Source organism: Manis pentadactyla, chromosome 16, assembly GCF_030020395.1.
Source record: "Manis pentadactyla isolate mManPen7 chromosome 16, mManPen7.hap1, whole genome shotgun sequence".
Classification (NCBI taxonomy): Eukaryota; Metazoa; Chordata; class Mammalia; order Pholidota; family Manidae; genus Manis; species Manis pentadactyla.
The window spans coordinates 20547919-20570029 of record NC_080034.1 but is presented as its reverse complement, the minus strand read 5'-3'; the positions used below and the strand labels follow the sequence as shown (position 1 = coordinate 20570029).

Here is a 22111-nt window from a genome sequence, read left to right as displayed (position 1 = left end):
GTCATCATGATTTCAATTTATCTGTATTGTTTTGAAAACTGTTCCCTTCAAAAAATTCTTTCAGCCCTTTCCCAAAACAATCTTTTTGAGTAGCTGTAAAAGATTTGGGTCACTTTCTTTCCCCCCAGTTTTACTGAGATATAATTAAGATACAACACTGTGTAAGTTTAAGGTATACAACATAATTACCCGATATATGTATGTATATACTGCAAAATTTTTACCACAGTAAGTTTAATTCCACCACCTCAGTTACACATATTCTTTTTTGAGATGAGAACTTTTTAAGACCTACTTTCTTATCAACTTTTAAATATACAATATTGTTAACTAGTCATCACACAGTTATCTCCAGAACTTATCTTAAAACTGGAAGTTTGTACCTGTTGATCACCTGCCCCCAATTCCCCGCCCCTCACCCCCACCTCTGGCAACCTCCAGTCTGATTTTTTTCTGTAAGTCTGGGCTTTTTTAGATTCCACATGTGAGTTCATGCGGTATTTCTGTGTCTGACTTATTTCACTTAAGAGTAATTCCCTCAAGGTCCATCCATGTTGTTGCAAACACCAGGATTTCCTTTTTTGTGGCTGAAGAGTATTCCATCGTATATATTCACCACATCTTCTTCATCCACTCATCTATCGATGGACATGGGGTTGTTTCCGGGCCTTGGCTATTATAAATAAGGCTGCTATGAACATAGAGGTGCAGGTATCTCTTTAGGATAGTGATTTTGTTTCCTTAAGATATATTCCCGGAAGTGGGATTGCTGGGTCACATGGCAGCTCTACTTATAATTTTTTGAGGCTCCTCTGTGCTGTTTTCCATAGTGTCTGCACCAAATTACGTTCCCTCTAACAGTGCACAAGGGTGTAGATTTGGATCATCTTAACGGACAGAGGTTTAGAAACATTTCACTGTTGCAGTGATCCAAACCCATGTACCGCATTTCTTCATCGAAATCCCACTTGCTGCTCTTGGCCGGCAGGGAGGATTGATGGTGAGGATGGGAGGAGTAGGTGAGGAGCAAGGGGTCTTCCTGAGGTGAATGGCACGTGGCGGTCGGGCAATAGCTGCTACAATCCACACGTACCTTCTCTTCGTGAAGATCACCCCCTGGATTTGGCCACAGTGGGTGACAGCTGGTTTTGGCTGCAGGTGGCTCCCCTGGAATCTGCTGGTAAAAGGGTTCAGAAGAGGTCTGGGAAAGGGAGAACTCATAAGGCCAGTTGGTCAAGGGTAAAGAATAATTGGGACAACGGTTGTCATTAAGAGGATTTCTCCCTAAAACAGTGTTTTTATTCCATGTTTGCAGATCATTGTAGTCAGAGAAGACTCCAGAAACAGGCTGAATCAAGTCCCCACTATTGTAGATCCAACTGCTGGACAATTTACATTTGTCATAGAGCTTACTAGGGTCCAAGGTGGAAGTGGAGTCTGCCACATCGGTGGCTCCCCCGAAACCATAACCCTTGGAAAAGGATAAGCAATCATTCAGCGACTTCTGTGGGGGCGCGTTAGCTATTAAGTGTCCACTGTAACTACCAGACAACTGGACGCCTTCCTGGAGAGTCCAAGTTAAAGGCAAACTTCCCCAGCTTTGTGTTTCGCCTGGAAGAGCCTGGAAAAGAAAGTGAAAAGCTCATGTTAATAAGTTAAGCAAATGGACACAACTACCACTGGCACCCAGTTACTCTGTACAAATACACGCTGTCAGATTTTCCTCATTCCTTCCTTGAAGCATGAACACCCAGAGCAGTTTCACCACAACCACTGGGATCTGAAAGAAGCAACGGCTTCTTCCAATTCCATCTTACAGCCTACGAACTAGTAGCGACTGCATTTCCTTTTACTCTGAGGAGACAGGAGTGTGTTTAAAATGTTTCACCCTCAAACGCAAATCTGATATCCTAACTGCCTTTGTGAGAAATTTATAAGGGGCTATTTAATAAAAATCAAACCACAGCTCCAGAGGGTTGTATTATACTCAGGACAGCTCTCTCACTTAGTGCTGCTAGGAGTCTGAGAGACTAGGGTTATTTTTTTTTCTCAAGACTTTTCTCTAAACCCAGAGAAGTTTTGTTGAAATCATAAATAGGACCTCTACAACATGAAATGGTGAAGTTGTTTTTATAAATGGGGGAAGTACATTGTCCCCCAGCGAATCACAGGAGAAGAACCTGTTGGAGAATTAAGTTATTGTCCTGTTTATGTAGAACTATCAACAAATAAGAGGATGGGGGTGGAGACTGTAACAGGCAGACCACATGGGAGGAAATGCCCTTCCACTTGTCCCATGGCTGGAGAGGGACAAGCTATCTGATTTCAGGGACTCATATTTCCCTCCAACAGACTCAAATTACAATTTTTTTTCTATATAAGGTACACTTATGGCCTTCAGGAATGGGCTAGTTCCACCTCTGTTCTCCTAAAAAGAAATGTGGAACATGAATGATAGGACTGTGTAGGAATTACCATTCAGCCGATAAACCCACAAATCTATGGTATGATACCCAGAGCCTCGGACTTCACGGAGAGTTTGGCTGTAGGGAGAAGCCTCCATCCCTCCCTCCCACCCCAGGACCACTGTTTTCAGAAACTTCCTGATTATCTCATCTTGGCAGAGTGTGCTGAGGCCATCACCTGTTCTGGGGAAGAATGGAAATCTTGTAAAAATCTTGAGAAGATCTCGGCTAATGCTTTGTGGAGGTCATTTCAGTTAATTTTTGGATCTACCAGGACCAAAATCTAGAGTGCCAAATACAGGTTAAGTATTAATTCAAGCTTCTCTTGTTAATCGTAGGAGGGAAGATTATTCCAAGACCATCTCGAATTTACAGTTGAGACCATGCTACACAGATGGTAGAAATTAAAAGGAAAACCTGATTCTTTGGTGGATGCTTGCCTGACCACAAAGAAGAAGAGCCTAACAGCACAGCGTCTGGCTTTCATTTGTAGGTAAGGGACAGGGACAGGGACAGAGAGACCTACTGCTCCCCCGCAGGGAACATGGGCAAAGCCACCTTTGTCTCTGGGCTCCCCTTCAGCTTCAAGGACACGGAGGACGCTGTGTGCGCTTTCTTCATTGCTCTTCGTGCCTCGGCTTCCAGTTTGGTTTCTGGTTTGGGATGATCATGCTCCCCCTTTGACTTAAAGGAAACGAGGAGGTAAAGTCAGTCACTGGATCCTACTCACTGTACATAGGCTTTCCCCAGGGCTTGCTTGCCATCTGACTGGGTGTCGTCACAACCGTTAAGATGGGATACACCTTTTAAGCACCTCGGAAGCACACGGTGCACTCTCTTGCCTGCCCACCCCTCTGCCTCCGAGGCTCCTTCTGGGGGTGCTGCTCGCCCACCTGGCAAAGTCACACTCATGATGATAATAAGTAACGCTTACTAAGTGTTTCCCACAGTATGCGTAGGAGGCTGTTATAAACACACGATCTCCCTTCATCTGCAGCACAACCCTGTGAGGTACATAACATTATTAGCATCCCCCAGCTTACAGAACAGGTCATTGAGGCACAGAGCGATTACACCACCTGGGTAGCCTCCCTAGAAAGCAGGGAAGCTAGGATTCAAAGGGTGCTGGGGCTCCCTAAACTGACATCTAATTATCAGACATTCGGGAATTTTGTGAGCTGGCTATTAAAAAATATGCGGTAGCTGGAAATCCTGGTGGGAATAGTTATGATACAGAAACTGGCAAGCCTACCCATCAGGACATTTTCTTTTCAGAGAACTGGTTTAACAACATGTTACTGAGTCAAATCCAGGCAGTCGCTGTCAGCAGACTGGTGCTCCTCACCACCGTGCCTGGATTCATACTTCTTAATATCCACATTTTACATATCCACAGAAAACTGGGGCTTAGGGGAGTGAAGTAACATGTGCAGGTTTACAGAGCTAGGTAGAAACCAGAGCTGATATTCAATCTCAGGTCTGTCAAAGGCCATCACATGCCACAGCCCCGTGCAAGCCTGAGCATGACCAGATTACTGACAGCAGCCTTCCCTAAGGAGCTGGGGCAGTCAGCAGCTCCCCCCCTCAGCCTCCAGCGCCCCGCTGAGGTGTGGGGTACAGAAATTTGCATGTCCAGCGTTGCGCCTCACACTGGCGCAGGCTCTCATTCACCTATCCATCTCCTGGACTGTAAACATTTTTTTACCTCAAGAGAAATGTTATCTCACAACTCTTAACTCAAATCCAACCTGGAAAAATATGAAGCGTCCGTCGTGCCTCCAGAAGTTAGTGACCGGGAAGCCTCCATGGCCTCGGCAAGGAATGAGCTTCAGAGGCCCGTTGCAGTTGGAACAGCGTTTCCCTATGAAAGAGCACAGGGAGGTAGCAACCGCCGGCTGAGCCTTGCCAGCTAACTCTGTGTCTGTACAGCCCTGGCAGTTTCAGCTTTGACTCCAGGATGGCAGAGAATATACCTGGGCATGGTTTTATGGGCTTCTATCCACTGGGCCTTACCCCTGGGCCCAGGAGGCCTCACCATCAATGCAGCCCAGATCAGTCTCATATATGGGTAGAGTAGGCAGTTCCCTGCAGAGTGGGTAATTCACAGAACAGAGGAGAGCTCTTTTAAGCAGAAAAATCCCTCCCTACTTATTTAGTGACACTGCAAATTCTTAGTAAAATAAGAGGAAAAAATTCTTTCACTTCACAATTAGAACTAAGGGTCAAAGAGCAAAGCCACATGGGCCACATGGGAGGCAGAGCAAGTGAGCACAGTTACTAAATTTACACTAAAGTGTAAATGACTGATACCAGATCCTGACCTGAGAGCAAGTTCTAAAGACAAATTACAAGGACAGAACATGAAGTAACTTGAGGTCTGAGTTGGGCAAAGGAATGTTGAATGCATTTATTTCACAACCTGATAAATATGATAAAAAACCAAAATAATACCGCAGCATGTGATTATGAAATGAACCTAAATGGCATGGAATTAAGTCTAATCTCAGAGTCAGTCCCACGGCTCCTTCTACATCAAAGCACTCCCTTTGCTTATCTTAGTGACCCATTCCCCAAGCTGTCAGGTGGCAGCTGAGATAAGCAACTTTCTCCTAAACTTCAGGTAGGTGCCCTGATGAATTAATGCTAGTCTCTGAAGTAATGCATCTTCCTTTTAGCCAGGGTCATGAGTCAGATGCCTTAAGCCAAGGGAGAAGCTGTAATGGTGGGCATGCTGGGCATGGCAGATCTGTGGGGCAGAGGGGCTGGTTGGCTCTCCTTAGTATGCTCTGCGTGTAATATGTGTAATATGTTCAGTGTCCGCCACACTCCCAAGTGAAGGCTGGGTCTCCTGGGAGGTGCTGGATGTAGTGGCCCATTCAGGCAGGGGCCTCTGGGTAGATGCCAGCTCCTACCAGGGCCAGGGCCCCACTCACTCTGCTGTTTCTGCCGGGCCTTGTCGCAGATGGCGGGCCTCAGGTAGACCTTGCGGCCCTCCACGGACGCGCAGTCGTGGCTGCACACCACCACGCCCAGGCACGACTTCTTGAGGATGCGGGAGTTGTGGTTGTTGGTATTGCGCATGGCCCAGCTGCTCAGGTGCCGCTGCGCGTTCCTGTCGTCCGAGCTGTAGATGTGCTTCTCGTAGGAATCTGGCCACTCCTGGAACCAGTCGGTCTTCTTCACGTTCTGACAGACACACCAAGAACGTTAGTGTATTTTAAGCTAGAAAATAACAACTGTCCAAAGACACGAAGGCTGCTTTGGCTCTGCAGAGCTGGGTGGGAGACCCTGGCAAACAGCAACCTGGACTCAGTCCTGATGGCGGATCTGAGAACCCAGCACAGTGGCGGTGACACGGCTGCCGTGTCAAACTGCACACTTGACCCCTGGATCAAAGCAAGTTGCGATTCAACCCCTCGGAGTTCCACCCGACAGGTGTATCTCTATCTCTTGGTGGTAAGAGTTATGACTATTTCTTTACTAAGGATTTTGCGGGTGAAGTAATATTGTGCTCTTACACAATCACTGTGGAAACATTGTGGGAGAGTAGTGAGATAAAGTCTCAGCCCCACTGTAGATACCTTATTGAGAATGCTAAGGGTTTATACAAAGTCACGAGTAAACAGTGGGATGACTGGAGCACCCTGGTGCAGAGGGTTCTGAGAACCACTTCCTCCCCTGGGGAGATTTTCCTCCTTTTCCTCTGCTCCCCCATGGGCCTCAGACAGAGCCGAGGAGTGAGGAAGAATTTACTTTGGCTGGAAACTGCTGTGTTCTTGCCCTGCACTGGTAATATTCGTGTATGAGCATCTAACTGAGCTCTCCTTTAAAAGGTCAGGGACTCAGAAAAAGCAATCCTTATCTCCTAAGTTACCCAGGCTTTCTGTGCTTCTCTTTCTTCATCTGCAAAATAGGGAAAATGAGACTGCTTATCTCAAGAGTGGTTCTGAGAATTAAACATGATAATACATTAGAAACACTCAGCACAGCACCTAATATGGAGTAAGCTGTAAATAAATGCCCCAGTAGACTCATGGGACACTGAGAAGTAACTGGTGGTTACGATGAGGGGAGGGATGGGGGTGGGTGGGCAGGGTGAGTGAGGGGGATAGACAGGTACAAAAAGTCTTCATCGTAATGTAAGTTGGTCACAGGGATGGTAGTACAGCATGGAGAATAGAACCAACGATTCTGTAACATCTTTCTATGTTGACAGATGGGAACTGCACTAGTGGGGGTGAGGATTTAATAATATGGGCAACTGTTAAACCGCTGTGTTGAACATCTGAAACCAGTGTAAGATGGTGTATCAATGATACTTCAACAAATAAATACGTGCTCGCCGCAAATGCTACAGCTCATATTCCTTAGGCCCTGCTCTGGTCAACAGCTGCTGCATTTGACAGATCCCATCTAGTTCTTTGAGAGAGATTCATTCAACAGTCTCAGTAATCAACTTGGGCTGTGCTCATCCCCTTAGCCTCCAGAGACCTGGCATGGTAGAACATTTTTCATCAGAAGATTCTGGAAGGTCAGGATAGAAGGTTCTAGAAGGTCCAGAAGGACAGATCAGGTTACCTCTCCTTTCTTTCCCTAGCAAGAAAACATAGTGTAGAATATGAGAAAGGAAAGACAAGACATTTCAGAAGGAAAAAGCAAAATATCAACATCAAGATGGAAGGACTGCGCAAGGAAGCCGCTGTTATAGAGTCAGATTTCACACAGAGAATGTGCCGAAGAACACTGTAACATGAGACAAAGGCAAGCGACTTTGTCTCCGAAGCCTCACTGTGCTCTTCTCTAAAAATGGGCACACGGATAAAACACACTTCACAGATGTACTGTGAAGAGCTGATGGAAATTCTAAGTTTTATACAATCAGGCTGGTCATTTGGGATGGCATATAATGGGAACAGAGGTGGGTCTCAGGAAATACAAGTGAGAGATAGTGCTTATTAACAGGAGCTGAGGTGTGCACAGGAGGGCCTGTGTGCCGAATCCAGCCCACTGCCTGTTTTTGTAAATCAAGATTTATTGTGACACAGCCACATCCATTCATTTAAATGCTGTCTGTGGACAACTGCACATTACCACAGCAGAATCACATAGTTGTGGCAGACACAGTATGGGCCACAAAACCTATGATGTTACTGTCTAGCCCTTTACAAAACCTTTGCTGGCTGCCGGCTGAGACAGCCTGGGTGTGAGTCCTGACGAAGTTCTTTGCCCGCTCGGAAATTCCCTGCTCTGTAAGATGGCGGGAGCAGCACGCCTGCCTCACAGGGATGTTGTGAGAGGGATGAGTTAACATACACAAAGCATTTCAACAGCGTCTGGCACACAGCAAGCGCCATTTCAGAGTTAGTTGCTCGTCTCCTAGACCCGGGGCCACACACAACCCAGCAATGTGGTTGTTAAGGGCCACTGGCTTTCGGGAGAGAAAAGACCCATGGAACGGTCACTTCATGCTTTAAACTTGGCCAAGCCGAATGCAAGACAGAAGTCCAAGCCCCTGTAAAACAAAAACTTAATTGGTGCAACCCTTGTTCCATGACCTTCTTTCTCAGAGGAACCACACCGGCTGGTCCTGCCTGCGCTCCTTGGCCGCTCTGGTTCGGCATGGGCAGGGGGAGTTGCTCAGGAAGAGGGTGGGTGGCGTCTGTCCCAAGCCAAGACCCCTCTGATCCATCAGGCAGCTCTAGCAGAGCTTCCAGGAAGGAGGCGTGGCCAGGTGGACCTACTGAATGGACTGCCTGCCTTTTCCTAGATCTTTCCCTCTCTCCTCCAGTTCCAATAATTCTGAGCTGGGTAAGAGTCAATGCCCAGAGAGAGGGACACCTCAGGCAGCCCCACCCTGGAATCCTCCACCCACCTTCTATTCTCTTCTCTTCTGAGTTAAGGCTCTAAGCAATGCTCTCTTAACAGAACCATTAATTTGAAAAGATATAAGCAATCCTTTATTGCAACATTACTTACAACGGGCCAAAATACAAAAGCAACCTAAGCGTCCACTGAGAGATGAAGGGATAAGGAAGATGTGGTGCATATACACAATGGATTATTACTCAGCCATAAAAGAATGAAGTCTTGCCGTTTATGACAACATGGATGGACCTAGAGGGCATTATGCTAAATGAAGTAAGTTAAGAGAAAGATTCCACACTTATATGTGGAATCTAAATCACAGAGCAAACAAAACAGAAATAGACTTGAAAACAAGAGAATAGACTGGTAGTTGCCATGGTGTTGGGGGTTGGGGGCACGGAATAGGTAAAACTGAAGGGGAAAAAATTAGCAGGAATGTTAGATACCTTCAACTGGTGGTGACTACATGAGTCGTATATATATGCATGTCAAATTTCATCAAGCTGTACACTAAGATTTGTGCCGTTTCAATATATGTATCTTAATAAAAAAATACTGCTCTTGTTCTCTGTCACAGAAATACCATAGAAAACATACTGTTTTATCCCTTGAAATAATAAAAAATTCAGTTTAACACATTAAGATGTGGACCTTTAACAATTTGGACTCAAAAATCTACTGGTGGATTTGAATTATTCAAATACAAAGGACAGTTTTTAGGATAAGAGAGACAAGAGTGAGGTGGACTTGAGGAAAAGCCGAGATCACCTTGTTGTAAAGGTTCGTGGCCCCGTCAGGTTACCCAGCGCCGTAAGTCCCACAAGGCAGACGGTGGGGACGGCATCAGTGAGGCCCCACGGACAGCAGACCCCCTCGCCGGAGGAAGAAACCATCTCTCTTATCTTTTCTCTCTCAGTTTAGTGTATCTAAACTTTTTGATCTCCCTTTGAGGCTTTCTCTTTGACCCACGGATTATTTAGAAATACATTGCTTGGTTTCCATGTATTCATGTGTTTTCCTGTTGCCCTTTGCTGGTAATTTCTCGTTTAAGTCTGTTGTAGTTGGAGAACATTCTCTGTGTGCTTTCCAATTACTTTAATACCATCGAGGTTTGTTTTAGGGCCCAACATATGTTCTACATTCCACCATCTTTTAAGCTTTTTTTCCTACCAGCCCTCCACAGGTAGCCTACTTTTCCAGTTCCACCAGTAAAGAAGTAATAATTTTGATAACACATGGGACTCAAGAAAATCACTAGAAGTAAAGGAACTCACATCAGGCTATTTTCTTGGCTATTTATTATGCCCGGTGTCTTTTGACCTAGATGCTTTGTGGGACCTTTGATATCTTCTGACATTGAAATTAGGGGCAAACCTAGACTCCAGGAACGCGAAGGAACAGACACCCACATGAATGACAGTGACCTCTGAAAGCCTTGTAAAATTAAGGCAACAGAGAGGTAAAATTTAAAAAGAAAGAATAATCATTTCTTAATCTTGTTTAGCAAATCCCCACAAAAATAGTTCCTTCTTTTCAGATCTTCTGTTTATTTTAATTCCTAACTTTTCATGAGTAACTCTTTGCTTTTCCTCTTGGTTAAGAAGTTTATAATTTAAAGGGAATAGTCTTAAGGTTTCCAACATGCAAATCTAACTAATTTATATTTCATAATCTCATGGTTAACATCATTCGGGGTTTAACTAATATTTCTGGGACTGCTGTGTGTAATTTTTTAAATAAGAGACTTAATCCTCGAACTCACTCAACATCTTTGAAACTTTATGCAATGAGTGTATACCCACATCTGCTCTTCCTTCTAATTTACATAACTGCTTGAAGTGTTAATAGGGTGCTGTAAGAATTGAGTATATACATACTACTATTTGAAACAAAATAAAAATTCTGAAATAGGTATCAAGAATATCTACATTACTGTGTTTTTATATTAAAATTGATTTTCACTTGGAATATACTCCACTCTCATATAAAGCAATTATCTGCCTGGTTTCCTTTAATGGGAATAGCTTATTAATTCCTTACAAATAAATGTTTCCAAATAACACAGGGATAACAAACAGATGCACCTTTAAGCACATCAAATAGCAGGGAAAAATTAGATGTTACTTATGGAATACAGAAAAAAATTCAACCAGCATTTTGATTGACATACAACCTTTCAGGAACTTACCTCTTCTGAGCTGACTGAAAACCAAACTCCAAGTGTTATCAAAGGGAGACATTCAATTCAACAAAATGTTTCTGAGTTAACTCAAGAATTACTCCTTAGACTAATCCTGCAATTTCCTACCTTTGTTAAATAGCCAAGACAAGTTTCTTATTTACTCAGACAACAGTAAAGTGGGCCACAGTGCCCCAGCTTTCAAACTCCCCCTCCTACGTCTTCTCTTGTCTGCCTTTCGGTCCACTCCACCTGGCCAAGCAAGGGACCTCCTGGTAGGCACCCAGCAGACTCCCTGCTACCACAGGTGCAGTGTTGCTCCCACATCCCCATCACACCAGGAGCCCAGGGTGACAGAACAATTCTGGGCCAAACAGTGGGGGTCCCCAGTGACCATGCAGGCACCTAAATAGGCGAAACTGTCCTAGGGAGTTCAAATGACCTTGAGATCAGGAGAACACTAGACAAAGGAGACAGAGTCATGGATGTCCCCGTCAGACCTACAACGTGGCCTTATCACACAGTCAGATAACAATTAACAAGAAATACAGAATCTGGTTTGCTTGTTAGCTCCCTACCACCAAGACACAACTGATTACTACAACTGGCTCGTTCTCATTACGCTTAGCCACATGAATTCACCAACAGAGCTCAAAGACTCACCTATGCTCATAAATTTGAGGCAAAGGAAATTTTGCTGGTTAAAATCATGGTCCGGGGATTAACTAATGGGAGATGTGGCCTCCTTGCAGTTAACTGACCAGGCTTGAAGCTGGCCTACATTTATATTTAGCCTATGTATATTTTTATCTTTTCTCTACAAAAAAATATACTTACACCTTGGATTTTTGTGAGTTAATGATTGGGTGTGACACTGGCTGTGGATTTAAACTGAAAACTGCTCATGTCTAAGAACAAAATGATTCAGGGTGTTTATCTGCCATGCATTACGGGAACACCCTGTACTTCTGCTTAGAAACACTGGCTGGGGGTAGGAACAGAGTGGATATGATTTAGGAGAAAAATGATTTTCAATCCTAAAAAAAAAATTTGTTTTCTCTTAGGGATCCGAGGCTCTTAAGAATCACAATCAATATTAATGAATGTGTGACACTACCCAGGACCACGAAATTGACATTTTCAACACAGATAAGACTAAACCTACACCAGCCATTTGCTGCTTGAACCAAGCAAACCCTGAACCAATTACATCTGAACTTTTAAAATGCAAATGTAATTTAAGGCGAATAGGAAGGAAAAGTGAAATTGGTGTATGACATTGGCCTGGAATAAAGAGACTTTTATCAGTGACAGTTTTGAGTAAGTTAAGTGCCTGCAGTTCAGGGCTGCCTCCTTGGGGGATGGATTAAGGAGAAATGGTATCAAAAGAATCACAGTTCAGAGGAGTGACCAGAAACAAGTGAAATGAAGATATATAGTTGCATCTGCAGCTCAAAGGAAGAGGAAACACACATGAAATAAACACAGGGGAGGAATGATTTAGTGAAGCCAAGAGGACTCTCTGAGCCCCAGATCTGATCAGGCCTTTCCAGCCTCAGAGGCTGATAACTGAATTCTCTTCGGATAGCATGCTTTCAAACCACCTTTCCATGTGGGCGCCTCCCAAGTCCTCCTGAACCCCTGTGCACAAGTTCTCCAAATGTAGACTTCGAACAGCCTTCAGGCTCTGGTGCCTACTCTGGTCCCCTGCCCTAGTCTTCTTACATGCTGCAGGGCACCTCTCCACCGAAAGCCCTCTGCCAGACGGTTCTGCTCACTCTGCAGGCTCGTCAGGCTGAATTTTATACTTCCACTTTCAAGTGCCTCTAGCATTTTCTATAGGGCACTGATTTTCTATTCGAGCCCTGGTTTCCACTAGGCCAGAAGATCACGAGCCGTTCCATGAAACCCAGCTTCCTGGCCCCCGTTTCCCTGGGCCTGCTCAACTGTCTGCACATTCTAGCTACTCAGAAACCTTTGATGTCCTAATGAAGACATCACCGGTCACTGCTGCCAGAAATTACGATACATCTTTATTCGTTGCCATAAATCCTGACATATCTGAAATGTATAAGGGGATATGGAGTTTCCATGGCCAGAAGCTGCCATTAGCATTCGGGTGACCATCTTGAAAACTGAAATATGTGAGTGGATTAACTGGGAAGGAATTTGTCTACAAGATGCAGGCATTTGCCCAGGTGTCGCAGAAGGAATAATCCTGACAAGAATATAAAATTATGAAAAATAAACTATAAACTATTTGTATGAATGGAAGAGAGAATGAAATGGGGGAAATTTTTTATAATAAGCCAATGGATTCATCTTTCAAACCACACTTTTTTTTTAACGACCAAACAGATGGTCCAAGGAACATTAATCACCTGACTTCATGGTCAAAAATAACTTAGGGTAGCAAAGCCAAACACAGCCTTCTCTTGGGAGAACCAGCCATTCATGAATGGTAAGAAAGTCTCCAAGTCTTCAGTAAAGAAAGCTGTTTAATTTTACCAAACCTAGAAAAAGGGAAATACTAGGTTCAATAAACTTCCTTGTAACTGTATACTTCACAGAACACATTTTGGGAAATATTTAGCACATTTAGCTGCTCTAAACAGCTTAGAGATTTAGGTAAGGTATATAAGGATTACTATTTTCATTGTACTGAGGAGGTTACTAAAACAAGACAACAGATTAGTTAAAGCCACACAGATTATAAGCAACAGAGCCATTCATTAGTGAATTCCGTATTTGTCATTTAATGGCTGTTTAATACATGCCAGGCATTGTGTTAGGAATGGGCGGATAGTTCTAGAATGCAGGCCATCTTCCAAATCTCAGATCACAGAACCCTAGACTGTTAGAACCGAAAGGGAACATAAGAGACCATTTAGTGCAACAACCTCATATTCAGAAGATGAAAGGGAATCTCAGAAAAGATAAACAATTCCCCAAGGCTGTTCAAAGAGGCAGAACTAGAATTTCAAATCAGGGCTTTGTCTCCAAGCCCCAGCTTTACCTCACACCCCACTCTGCCTGCATATATGCTCACCAAATATAAAACCTAATATGCTTGCAAATCTAAGACCTTTTATTTTTCACCTCAACTGGTTCTTGATACGATTCCAGAGGCAGCATAAACCCAGGTAGGGATGGTACTCTCAGAAAATAGTAAATGACATTGCACTTTTAACCATTTCTCTCATGTATTTAACAAATTGAAGGGCACTGAGCTCTTTCCATGAGCAATCGAACTTTTTCTATGAACTATAATCGATACATTTCCAAAACTGAATGTGTACTTCTGGTGTAGATTTCTCAGCTGAATATCTTGGGTCACTGAGAATGCTACTGTTTTTAGAAATTCATGTTGGAACATGAACTTTTATGAGCCCTGAATTTCCCTCCAGGTTGGTGGTTCTTCCTTTCTTTTGTCCACAGATCTGATGATAGGAATCCTCTGCCCCAGAAAAAAATGTTTATTAGTACAGTGTTACCCACCATTTCAAGGGGTTCTCAGGCCCATTAAACCCCCTGCTCTAGGACGTGACATTACAAATCTTCGATGTACCTGCTTACTTCAGCTCTTGATTTTACAAATGCCCAGCTTCTGTTTGGGAGCTCCAATCATGAAATTAGGAATAGGTGGCAATATAGATCACTGAGCCAGGAATAATTAAAATGAACCTTAAGCTTTTCCCTAGAACAGCTACAACAATCACAAACCAATCAAGACCAACTACAAAGACAAATCCTTAAAACAGGTATCTGCATGATTTATCTAACTGTACTTAAATGAATGGAAAGTAGGGCATGCTGTGTCCTTCAGCTCTTCTAAGACCTACCAAGAGAGAAAGGGTGGGGCGGGGGACAGATTAAGGAGAAACATAAAGAGAAACAAAGGAAAATCTTCATTAGATTGAAATTTGGAATGATCTGAATTAAGTCTTCATTAGAAAGAAAATCTGGAATGGTTATAAATCCAGACCGTGGAATCTCCATTCTCTCTCCCCTGCTTGGGGTAGTTCAAATTACTTGTTCCCCAGAATTAGGCAGATTAGCTCGACTTTATCTTCACTTGGTAGTCTCTAGCCTTAGCCTTCCTTGTCACCTCTTCAAACAAGTCCCAGTGAAAACATCCTTCAAACGCCAAAGAGGGAGGTCAAGGAAGTCAGTTTGAAACGACTAACATTTTCCACCAAATTAAGAGTCAACTTTGGTCAACTGCCAAAAATGAAGGCAAAGAAAACCTGAAATGGAAGTCACTCCATAGCTGGAAAGCAGCCCAGTGTGTGTGTACTGTGCATTATTTAAGAAAGTTTTAGAAAGAGAATACTGTATCCCACAAGAGCTTGAGTATTGCAGTTACAGATTTAGTTTAAAACTATTACTATAGCAAATAAGGTTGAATGGGAACTTGTGCATTATGAAGAGTCACCCTACTGGCAAATACATTATCATGGATTTTATTCCACTTCTAGCCAGGGCAAGAGCAACCTGAGCCAAGCCAACTTTGAAAGAGAAGGCAAGTAGCAATTTCTTTGCCTCAGTCTATAATCAGGAGCGTCTCGTAGGTAAAAACCACTCAAATCGTACGTCTTGGCATCTAATCGTAAAAATCTGACATCTCAGTTGGAGGTCCAGCTGACGTTTTGGAGGAGAGGAGTTCACTCAACTGGACCTTCACCAATTTCCTTCCAAGTCTTAGCAAGTTAGTAGTCAAGAAGATGAAGCCAGTATCTTAGAGCAAGTACATACCTGTGGCAGTTTCATATCATTAATATCCCAGCTTAACATCTCTTTGTCCTCGGAATCAAATTCTTCAGGTTCCATGATAAAGTTGGGTAACCCACTGGTTCCCGTCTCTTCAACTCCCCTCGGAAGTGCTTGAGAATTTTGCTCTCAAAGGCTCTTAATACAATTGGATCAGTCCACTCAAGCAGCTTAGACCAGGAGATTGTTTTCTGATGCTAAAAAAATAAATGATAGTAATACTGACTGTTGAGGAGATAAAAATCACTGCCTATCTGCCAGAAAAACCTGTTTCATTGACATTTTTGCAAGTACCAGTGCACAAATGGAAACAAAATGTGGAAGCCACTTGGGATCTTGCAGAAATAAAGCTTGACCATCAGGGACTAGAAGCACAGTGACCCCTGAGCTCACCCCTGGGCCTGGGCTCCTTCCTCATTGCTACACTCAGGCTGTGAAGGCCTTGGGATGGACCGTTGTCACCTGCAGTCAGTGGTTGGGACCTTCCCTTCCGTACACCTGTGTTGGGGCAGGAGGGAGAGCCGGCTTGGAGTTACTTCCACAGAAATGCCTTCATCAATCTGCTAATGTGTGGCTCAAGTGACGGGGGCGAACATCACTACCAGATGGGTCTATTGGTATTTTTCACATCAAAATTGCCATAGAGATTAGTCTTCTTCCCCTCCATAAACTGAATGTGCACTTTCGATCTTCAGCTATTATGGAGGGGTATCCTCATGTCAAATTCCTCTAAAATCCTTGGCAGTGTGGACATTTTGGACCTGGCAGTTCCCTGCTGGAGGGGGTTATCTGGGGCATCACAGGACGTTCAGCAGTGTCCTTGGTCTCTGGCCATCAGGCGGTAGTAGGAACCCACCCCTCCTTAGTGTGCCAACCAGAAATGCCTCCAGACTCGGCCAAGTGTCCTCTGGGGGCAAAAGGGCTGGAGAACTACTGCTCTAAAATAGTGTCTCTCAACTTTAAGTCAAAGCAACCTTGAAGACTTTCGGACATGACTTAGCAATCTCCCTCTTCCCCACCCCCAACGAGAAAACTGTGCGACTTTACTTCGATTAAATTGTATTATATAAGTGATATTCAAAAATGTTTGCACAAACTTCACTTCTTCCCTCATGAGAAACACTGCTCTAGTTTCTACCTAATTGGTTAAAGGGAGTTTACCAAAAAAAGAAAAAGAAATTTGAAATGTTTCTATCTTGAGGAAAAAAGTAATCATTTTGCAAAAAAAAAATCATTTTGCAGATGAAATGTGGTTAGCAGAATATGAAGTGAAACATGTTTCCATGTGTAACATTTCCATTTGCTGGTGCTCTTGTGAAAAACAAGGGACCTGGCGATGTTAAACAGAACTACTTAATACTAAGCCCAAACTACCATAGATTAAAGTCTAAACGTTAGCAAGTCCCATGAGTTTTGTTCCTTAGTTATTTGATTTTATATAACCCTAATACCTGTCAATAGTTGAGATACACTGAGAGAAAACATATGGCTATAGATGACTTAATGACCTGAACATATAAATAAAGTTCTTGGCCTTTAAAGAACAAGCTAAATGGGTCTCTTTCCCCCCTATCCCTCCTACTCACATCACCTACAACCTAGCGGTCAAAGATTCAAAGAGCATCAAGTCCCTGCCCCCCAATTCAAACACTGATACGTAAGGTTAAATCCCCATGAGTTTGAATCAGATTCTGTGTTTGGGAAATAAACACTGGGTTACTGAAATGATGCCACAGGCTGACTTTAATTCAGCAGACTTAAGTAACAAGGATGTGAAACAGTATGAAATAAATGTAGTAACTTTTATGTACTTACCTCTTTGAATACTAACAACAGTTAACTCAGTGGTTCTAAAATGCCAATTGGAATATACTGATCTTAAAAAAAAAAAGTTTGAATAACAAGATTCACATTGCCCCAAATCAAAGACATTATTTTAAGCCTACTCACACTGACATAATTCTTTCACTTTTAAAATAAGAGGAATAGAAAAGCGTTGCCGAAAAACTACATTGCTTTTTAATTATTTCCTGATCTAAGCTTTTTGCCAAGTGAATGAACATTAATTTAACACTTCCCTGAAACTTAAGAACACAACACGGAAAGGAAGACTTTTGTATCCCTTTAATTTTAAACAAGTCAACTCGGTTTCCTCCAGGCTTAAAGAAGTAGATTTGTCAAGACTTCTCTTTTTCAAAGTGACTTGAGACCAAGTGTGCTCATTACTCATCATTTTTACAGAAAATCAACTAGAACAAATGAAACCCTGTAGGAATGGGGTGGCCATTAACCACATCCCTTATATTTGCCTCTCCTCATGATTTCTGGCTTCCTTACCTTCGGATTTATGGAGATGCAGACAATACCGTCATAAAACCCTCATCTCTGGGTCATGTCCCAGCAGGGTCTGGTCATTTTTTATGCAGAAGCACTGTTCCTCAGTGCAGGTCAAGGTACACTATGCTAATGAGCTCTGGCAGCAGTCCAATCAAAATCTAGATGCTCTCTGCTCGGATAGGTAAGAGCGACCCAGGGAGCCACTTAACCAGCCCGATTCTCCTCAGAATGCCAGCAATGTGATGAACAGTCTGCACTGCATTTCTGAACTTTCCCCTCCTGTATGTTAAGAAGGCAGTTTCACTGAAATGGACATTGAGGAAAACCTCAGGAGAAGTAAAGATAGTTCCTCTCTTATACTTTCACCGGTCGGGCCCTAGGCAGACTGATGGACAGTAGATTCTAATTCTCCCACCATTTACCCCTGCCTGTGTATGAGAGGGAGGAGAAACATACAGAGGTAGGGAAACATCACGCTGATGGAATTTACCGGAAAAATACTGAGCAGCCAACATCTCCTAAACCAGAAACAGGAAAATGCTGTCCTACCCCTAAGCATGCTGCCTCGCTAATTCTGAGCGTTCCGATTCCCCCGAACCCCCACCAAACTAATACAGTTCTCCCTGCTAGAGATGTCCTCAGCAGCCTGGGGACAGCCCCAGTCAGTTTGAGTCACCTGTTATATTCCAGGCAGCGCCCTAGGCTCTGGAGATAGATAGGAGAATTAAAAGCCATTAAGGAGTTCAGGCTAGTGGGAAATATGAACAAACACATGAAATAAACGTAAGGTACTGTGATGCATGGAATAAAGGCAGTTCAGAGGAATGCGGGAGGGGAGTTATTAAGCTGCAGGGAGAGAATCAGAGGATCTTTCCACCCACCTGATGCCCCATCAGTCTTTTGAAGGACAAATAGGTATGTGTCAAGGCCTCAAGGAATGGAAGAGGCTATTCCAGGCAGTGGCAGTGTGGTGGGCAGATGGAAAGTGGTATGAAGACTATTAGAGACAGGCTGCGAGGAATGAGCGAGCAGGCCAGGGGGCAAGGTGCTCGGGGAGCCGCATACGCTGTGTGGGGCAGTCTCTGGGAGACCTCTGGCAAGGTGGAGCCCTCTCACTGGTTTTTCAGCTCATGAATGAACCCCTCTTTTGCCTGGAGGTTAAGACCTTGCCTAATTCCCTTGCACTTCCTCTGGTTTGTTCTTTGCAGTCCCTCCTCGGTCAGGAGGTTCTCTCTTCATCCCCCACACACCCTGCAGCAGGACAAAGCCTAGCGCTGTACCAGCTGGCAAGAGAGAAATGTCTATGGGGTCCGGCTCCAGAGTCATAAAGCAGGGCAAGGAGTGGACGCAGAGCTGCGTACCTGTCAGGATTATCCACTTGCTGCTTCCTCCATCCATGGATCTAAACCCTCTCGGTCCTGCAGGAACTCCCCCAACGCCACCTCTTCACGAGACCTCCCCACACTAGTCTAGAACACAATTTCTCACTTCTGTGGTGTTTCAGAACTCTTAATGAAATTACACACTCTTTTGTATTATTTAGAACAAACTTTCTTTTGTAATTACAAAATAAACTCATGATTTTTTTGTATCATTAATCTACAATTACATGAGGAACGTTATGTTTACTAGACTCCCCCCACCTCCAAGTCCCCACCGCATACCCCATTACAGTCACTGTCCATCAGCGTAGTAAGATGCTATAGTCATTACTTGTCTTCTCTGTGTTGCACAGCCCTCCCCGTGCCCCCCCCACATTATACATGCTAATCGTAATGCCCCCTTTCTTCCCCCCCCCCTTATCCCTCCCTACCCACCCATCCTCCCCAGTCCCTTTCCCTTTGGTAACTGTCAGTCCATTCTTGGGTTCTGTGAGTCTGCTGCTGTTTTGTTCCTTCAGTTTTCCTTTGTTCTTATGCTCCACAGATGAGTGAAATCATTTGGTACTTGTCTTTCTCTGCCTGGCTTATTTCACTGAGCATAATACCCTCTAGCTCCATCCATGTTGTTGCAAATGGTAGGATTTGTTTTCTTCTTACGGCTGAATAATATTCCATTGTGTATATGTACCACATCTTCTTGATCCATTCATCTACTGATGGGCCCTTAGGTTGCTCCCATTTCTTGGCTATTGTAAATAGTGCTGTGATAAACATAGGGGTGCATCTGTCTTTTTCAAACTCAGGATTTTTCAGCATTCTTAGGGTAAATTCCTAGGAGTGGAATTCCTGGGTCAAATGGTATTTATATTTTGAGCATTCTGAGGAACCTCCATACTGCTTTCCACAATGGCTGAACTAATTTACATTCCCACCAGCAGTGTAGGAGGGTTCCCCTTTCTCCACAACCTCGCCAACATTTGTTGTTGTTTGTTTTTTGGATGGTGGTGACTCATGACCTCTTTTTAAAAATGCCTGTTCTCATCCCTTACCATTCTGGTCACACATCCTTTCAGACTTTTTTGTTTCCCCTTTACATATCCCCAAACATAGGTATTACTTTCATAACTGTAATACCACCGCTTACACTATTGGTAGAAGTGGTCATTAGTGTGGGCCTGGCTCCCCAGCTAAGCGGCCAGGTCCTCCGCGGCAGAGCTGGTATCCTCCGCTGCCCTCCTCCTCCTCGCAGAGGGACGTGCTGGAATCCCAGCTGCGGCATCCGACCCCTCCTGGTCCCAAGCACCAAGCCCGCTCTGACACAGGACGGAACTGAGGAGTGCTGTCCCCATCTGACAGAGCTGTGACCTTACATCCCAGACTGGTGCCAGCACTTCTCCTTTCTTAAGGCCATAGCCTTACTTTCTAACTTTCTAACCCAAATTCTAGTTGGATCTCTGTTGTTGTTATTAACGACAATAATAATCATGGCAGCTTCCCTTGGCTGAACATCTGCAGTGTGTCAGGTGCCATGCTAAGCGCCTCCTCCTCACAGCATTCCTGGAGGTAGACACTATTCTTGCTGTACTCCCTGTACAGGAGAGGAAAGCAAGGCTCAGAGAAATAGTATTGCACAGTATGTAAGTGGCAGAGCTGGAGAAGAACTCGCGTTGGGCCGAGCCTGTTGACCCCAGTCCTGCACAAACTGCCCAGCACTATGCCACGTCTGGGGTCTTGGTCTCAGCTCCCATGTCCTCAGAGGTTCACCTCACTCTTCCTGGTCCCCACAGGAATCCTGCCCCAGAAGCCAGGTGGCTAGAGGCTCCACTGCATGGTGACTGACCCCCACCACTGGGACTTGGACTTCCCAGGATCTTGGATCTCACATTCCCGGTTGCTCTGGGGCCTCCCTCTTGAGATCATTCTGGTTTCTTTCACCAACAGTGGTGCTTTAGGCATTTTAGGAGGGATAATTCTTCTTTGTGTAGGTCTGTCCCACATGCGGCATCCCTACACACTAAATGCCAGCAACACTCCAAAGTCACAATGTCAACATAACCTCCTACCCTGACGTTTCCAAATGTTCAGAGCGGGTCAGAGAGGGTCAGAGAGTGGCATCGCCCTGCCTCTGGTTCAGGGAAGCTGTGCCAGACTCTCAATGCCAGGGCTTTGCCAAGACCACGACCTGTGGTCCTAATTCACAGCCTTCAGACACTTACTCTACCCGACATATGGCTTTTCAGCATCTACAGTTCTGTGTATCCTCCTCCCCAGTGTCTGCTTTCTATCAGTGGATATTCTGGGCCCTAGATCCACCCATTTGCCTGACCCCTCTCCCATGAACAAGTCATTTATTTAACACATACTGTGTGTCAGGCACTCTTCCAAACATTAGTCCTTAAAACAACCACATGAAATATAGTCTCTTATTAAGCTATATCAGTCAGAGGAAACTGAGACACAGGGAGGTTAAGTAACTTGAGATCAAGAAGTAACCAATTTCTTTGGCATCAGGGAAGTGACACTGGACAGAGGAAATAACAGCTTGGTTAGAGTGACGCTAAAAGACACTCCCTTCATGACAAGGTAAGTGCAGCCGACACACCGGCTTCTGCTGTCAACGCTCCTTCCCTCACTGTTTTTTAGGAAACCGATTCCCTCCTTAGCTGTCCATCAGAATTCTCTGTCACTTCTGGAGCGGAACTCCTTCTGACCTACATAGTCCTTCCCTGGAATTTTCCAAATCAGAGGTGGAGGGATGGCTTTCATTTCAGATGTCAGACTGTAAGGCTGACCTCAGAGCTACTGTGGCCATCCCCGCAGCCACATGACAGAAGCCCACCAAGGAGGGAACAGCAGAGGAGAGACACAGACCAAAGACAAAGGAGAGGGACCGGGATAAGGCACTGCAGAGGCCAGCCCGATCCTCTCCTTTCCAGTTATGTGATCCACAAACGCCATTTATGCTTTCCCTCCTCTGAACTGAGCGTCTTCGACTTAAACCTTTTAGAGATCTGCTAACACACCTCTCGCATCTAGGTAAGCCTGAATTTAGTCCAGACTTCAAAAGAAATCACTCTTTTTTATTTATTTATGCTTCCAAAGGTAGGCACCCA

General features: G+C 44.3%; 1 protein-coding gene across 1 annotated transcript; it reads right to left on the bottom strand.

The window, feature by feature from the left end:
• Positions 1-437: 437 nt before the first annotated feature.
• Positions 438-17786, bottom strand: GCM1 (glial cells missing transcription factor 1). Its single transcript, XM_036916141.2, has 6 exons — positions 17617-17786; positions 15265-15476; positions 5399-5651; positions 4214-4326; positions 3024-3149; positions 438-1621 (listed from the first exon to the last, which is right to left on the bottom strand). Exons 2-6 carry the CDS (start codon positions 15337-15339, stop codon positions 884-886), a joined length of 1305 nt encoding a protein of 434 aa, XP_036772036.2. The 5' UTR covers positions 15340-15476; positions 17617-17786; the 3' UTR covers positions 438-883.
• Between the last annotated feature and the right edge of the window lie 4325 nt (positions 17787-22111).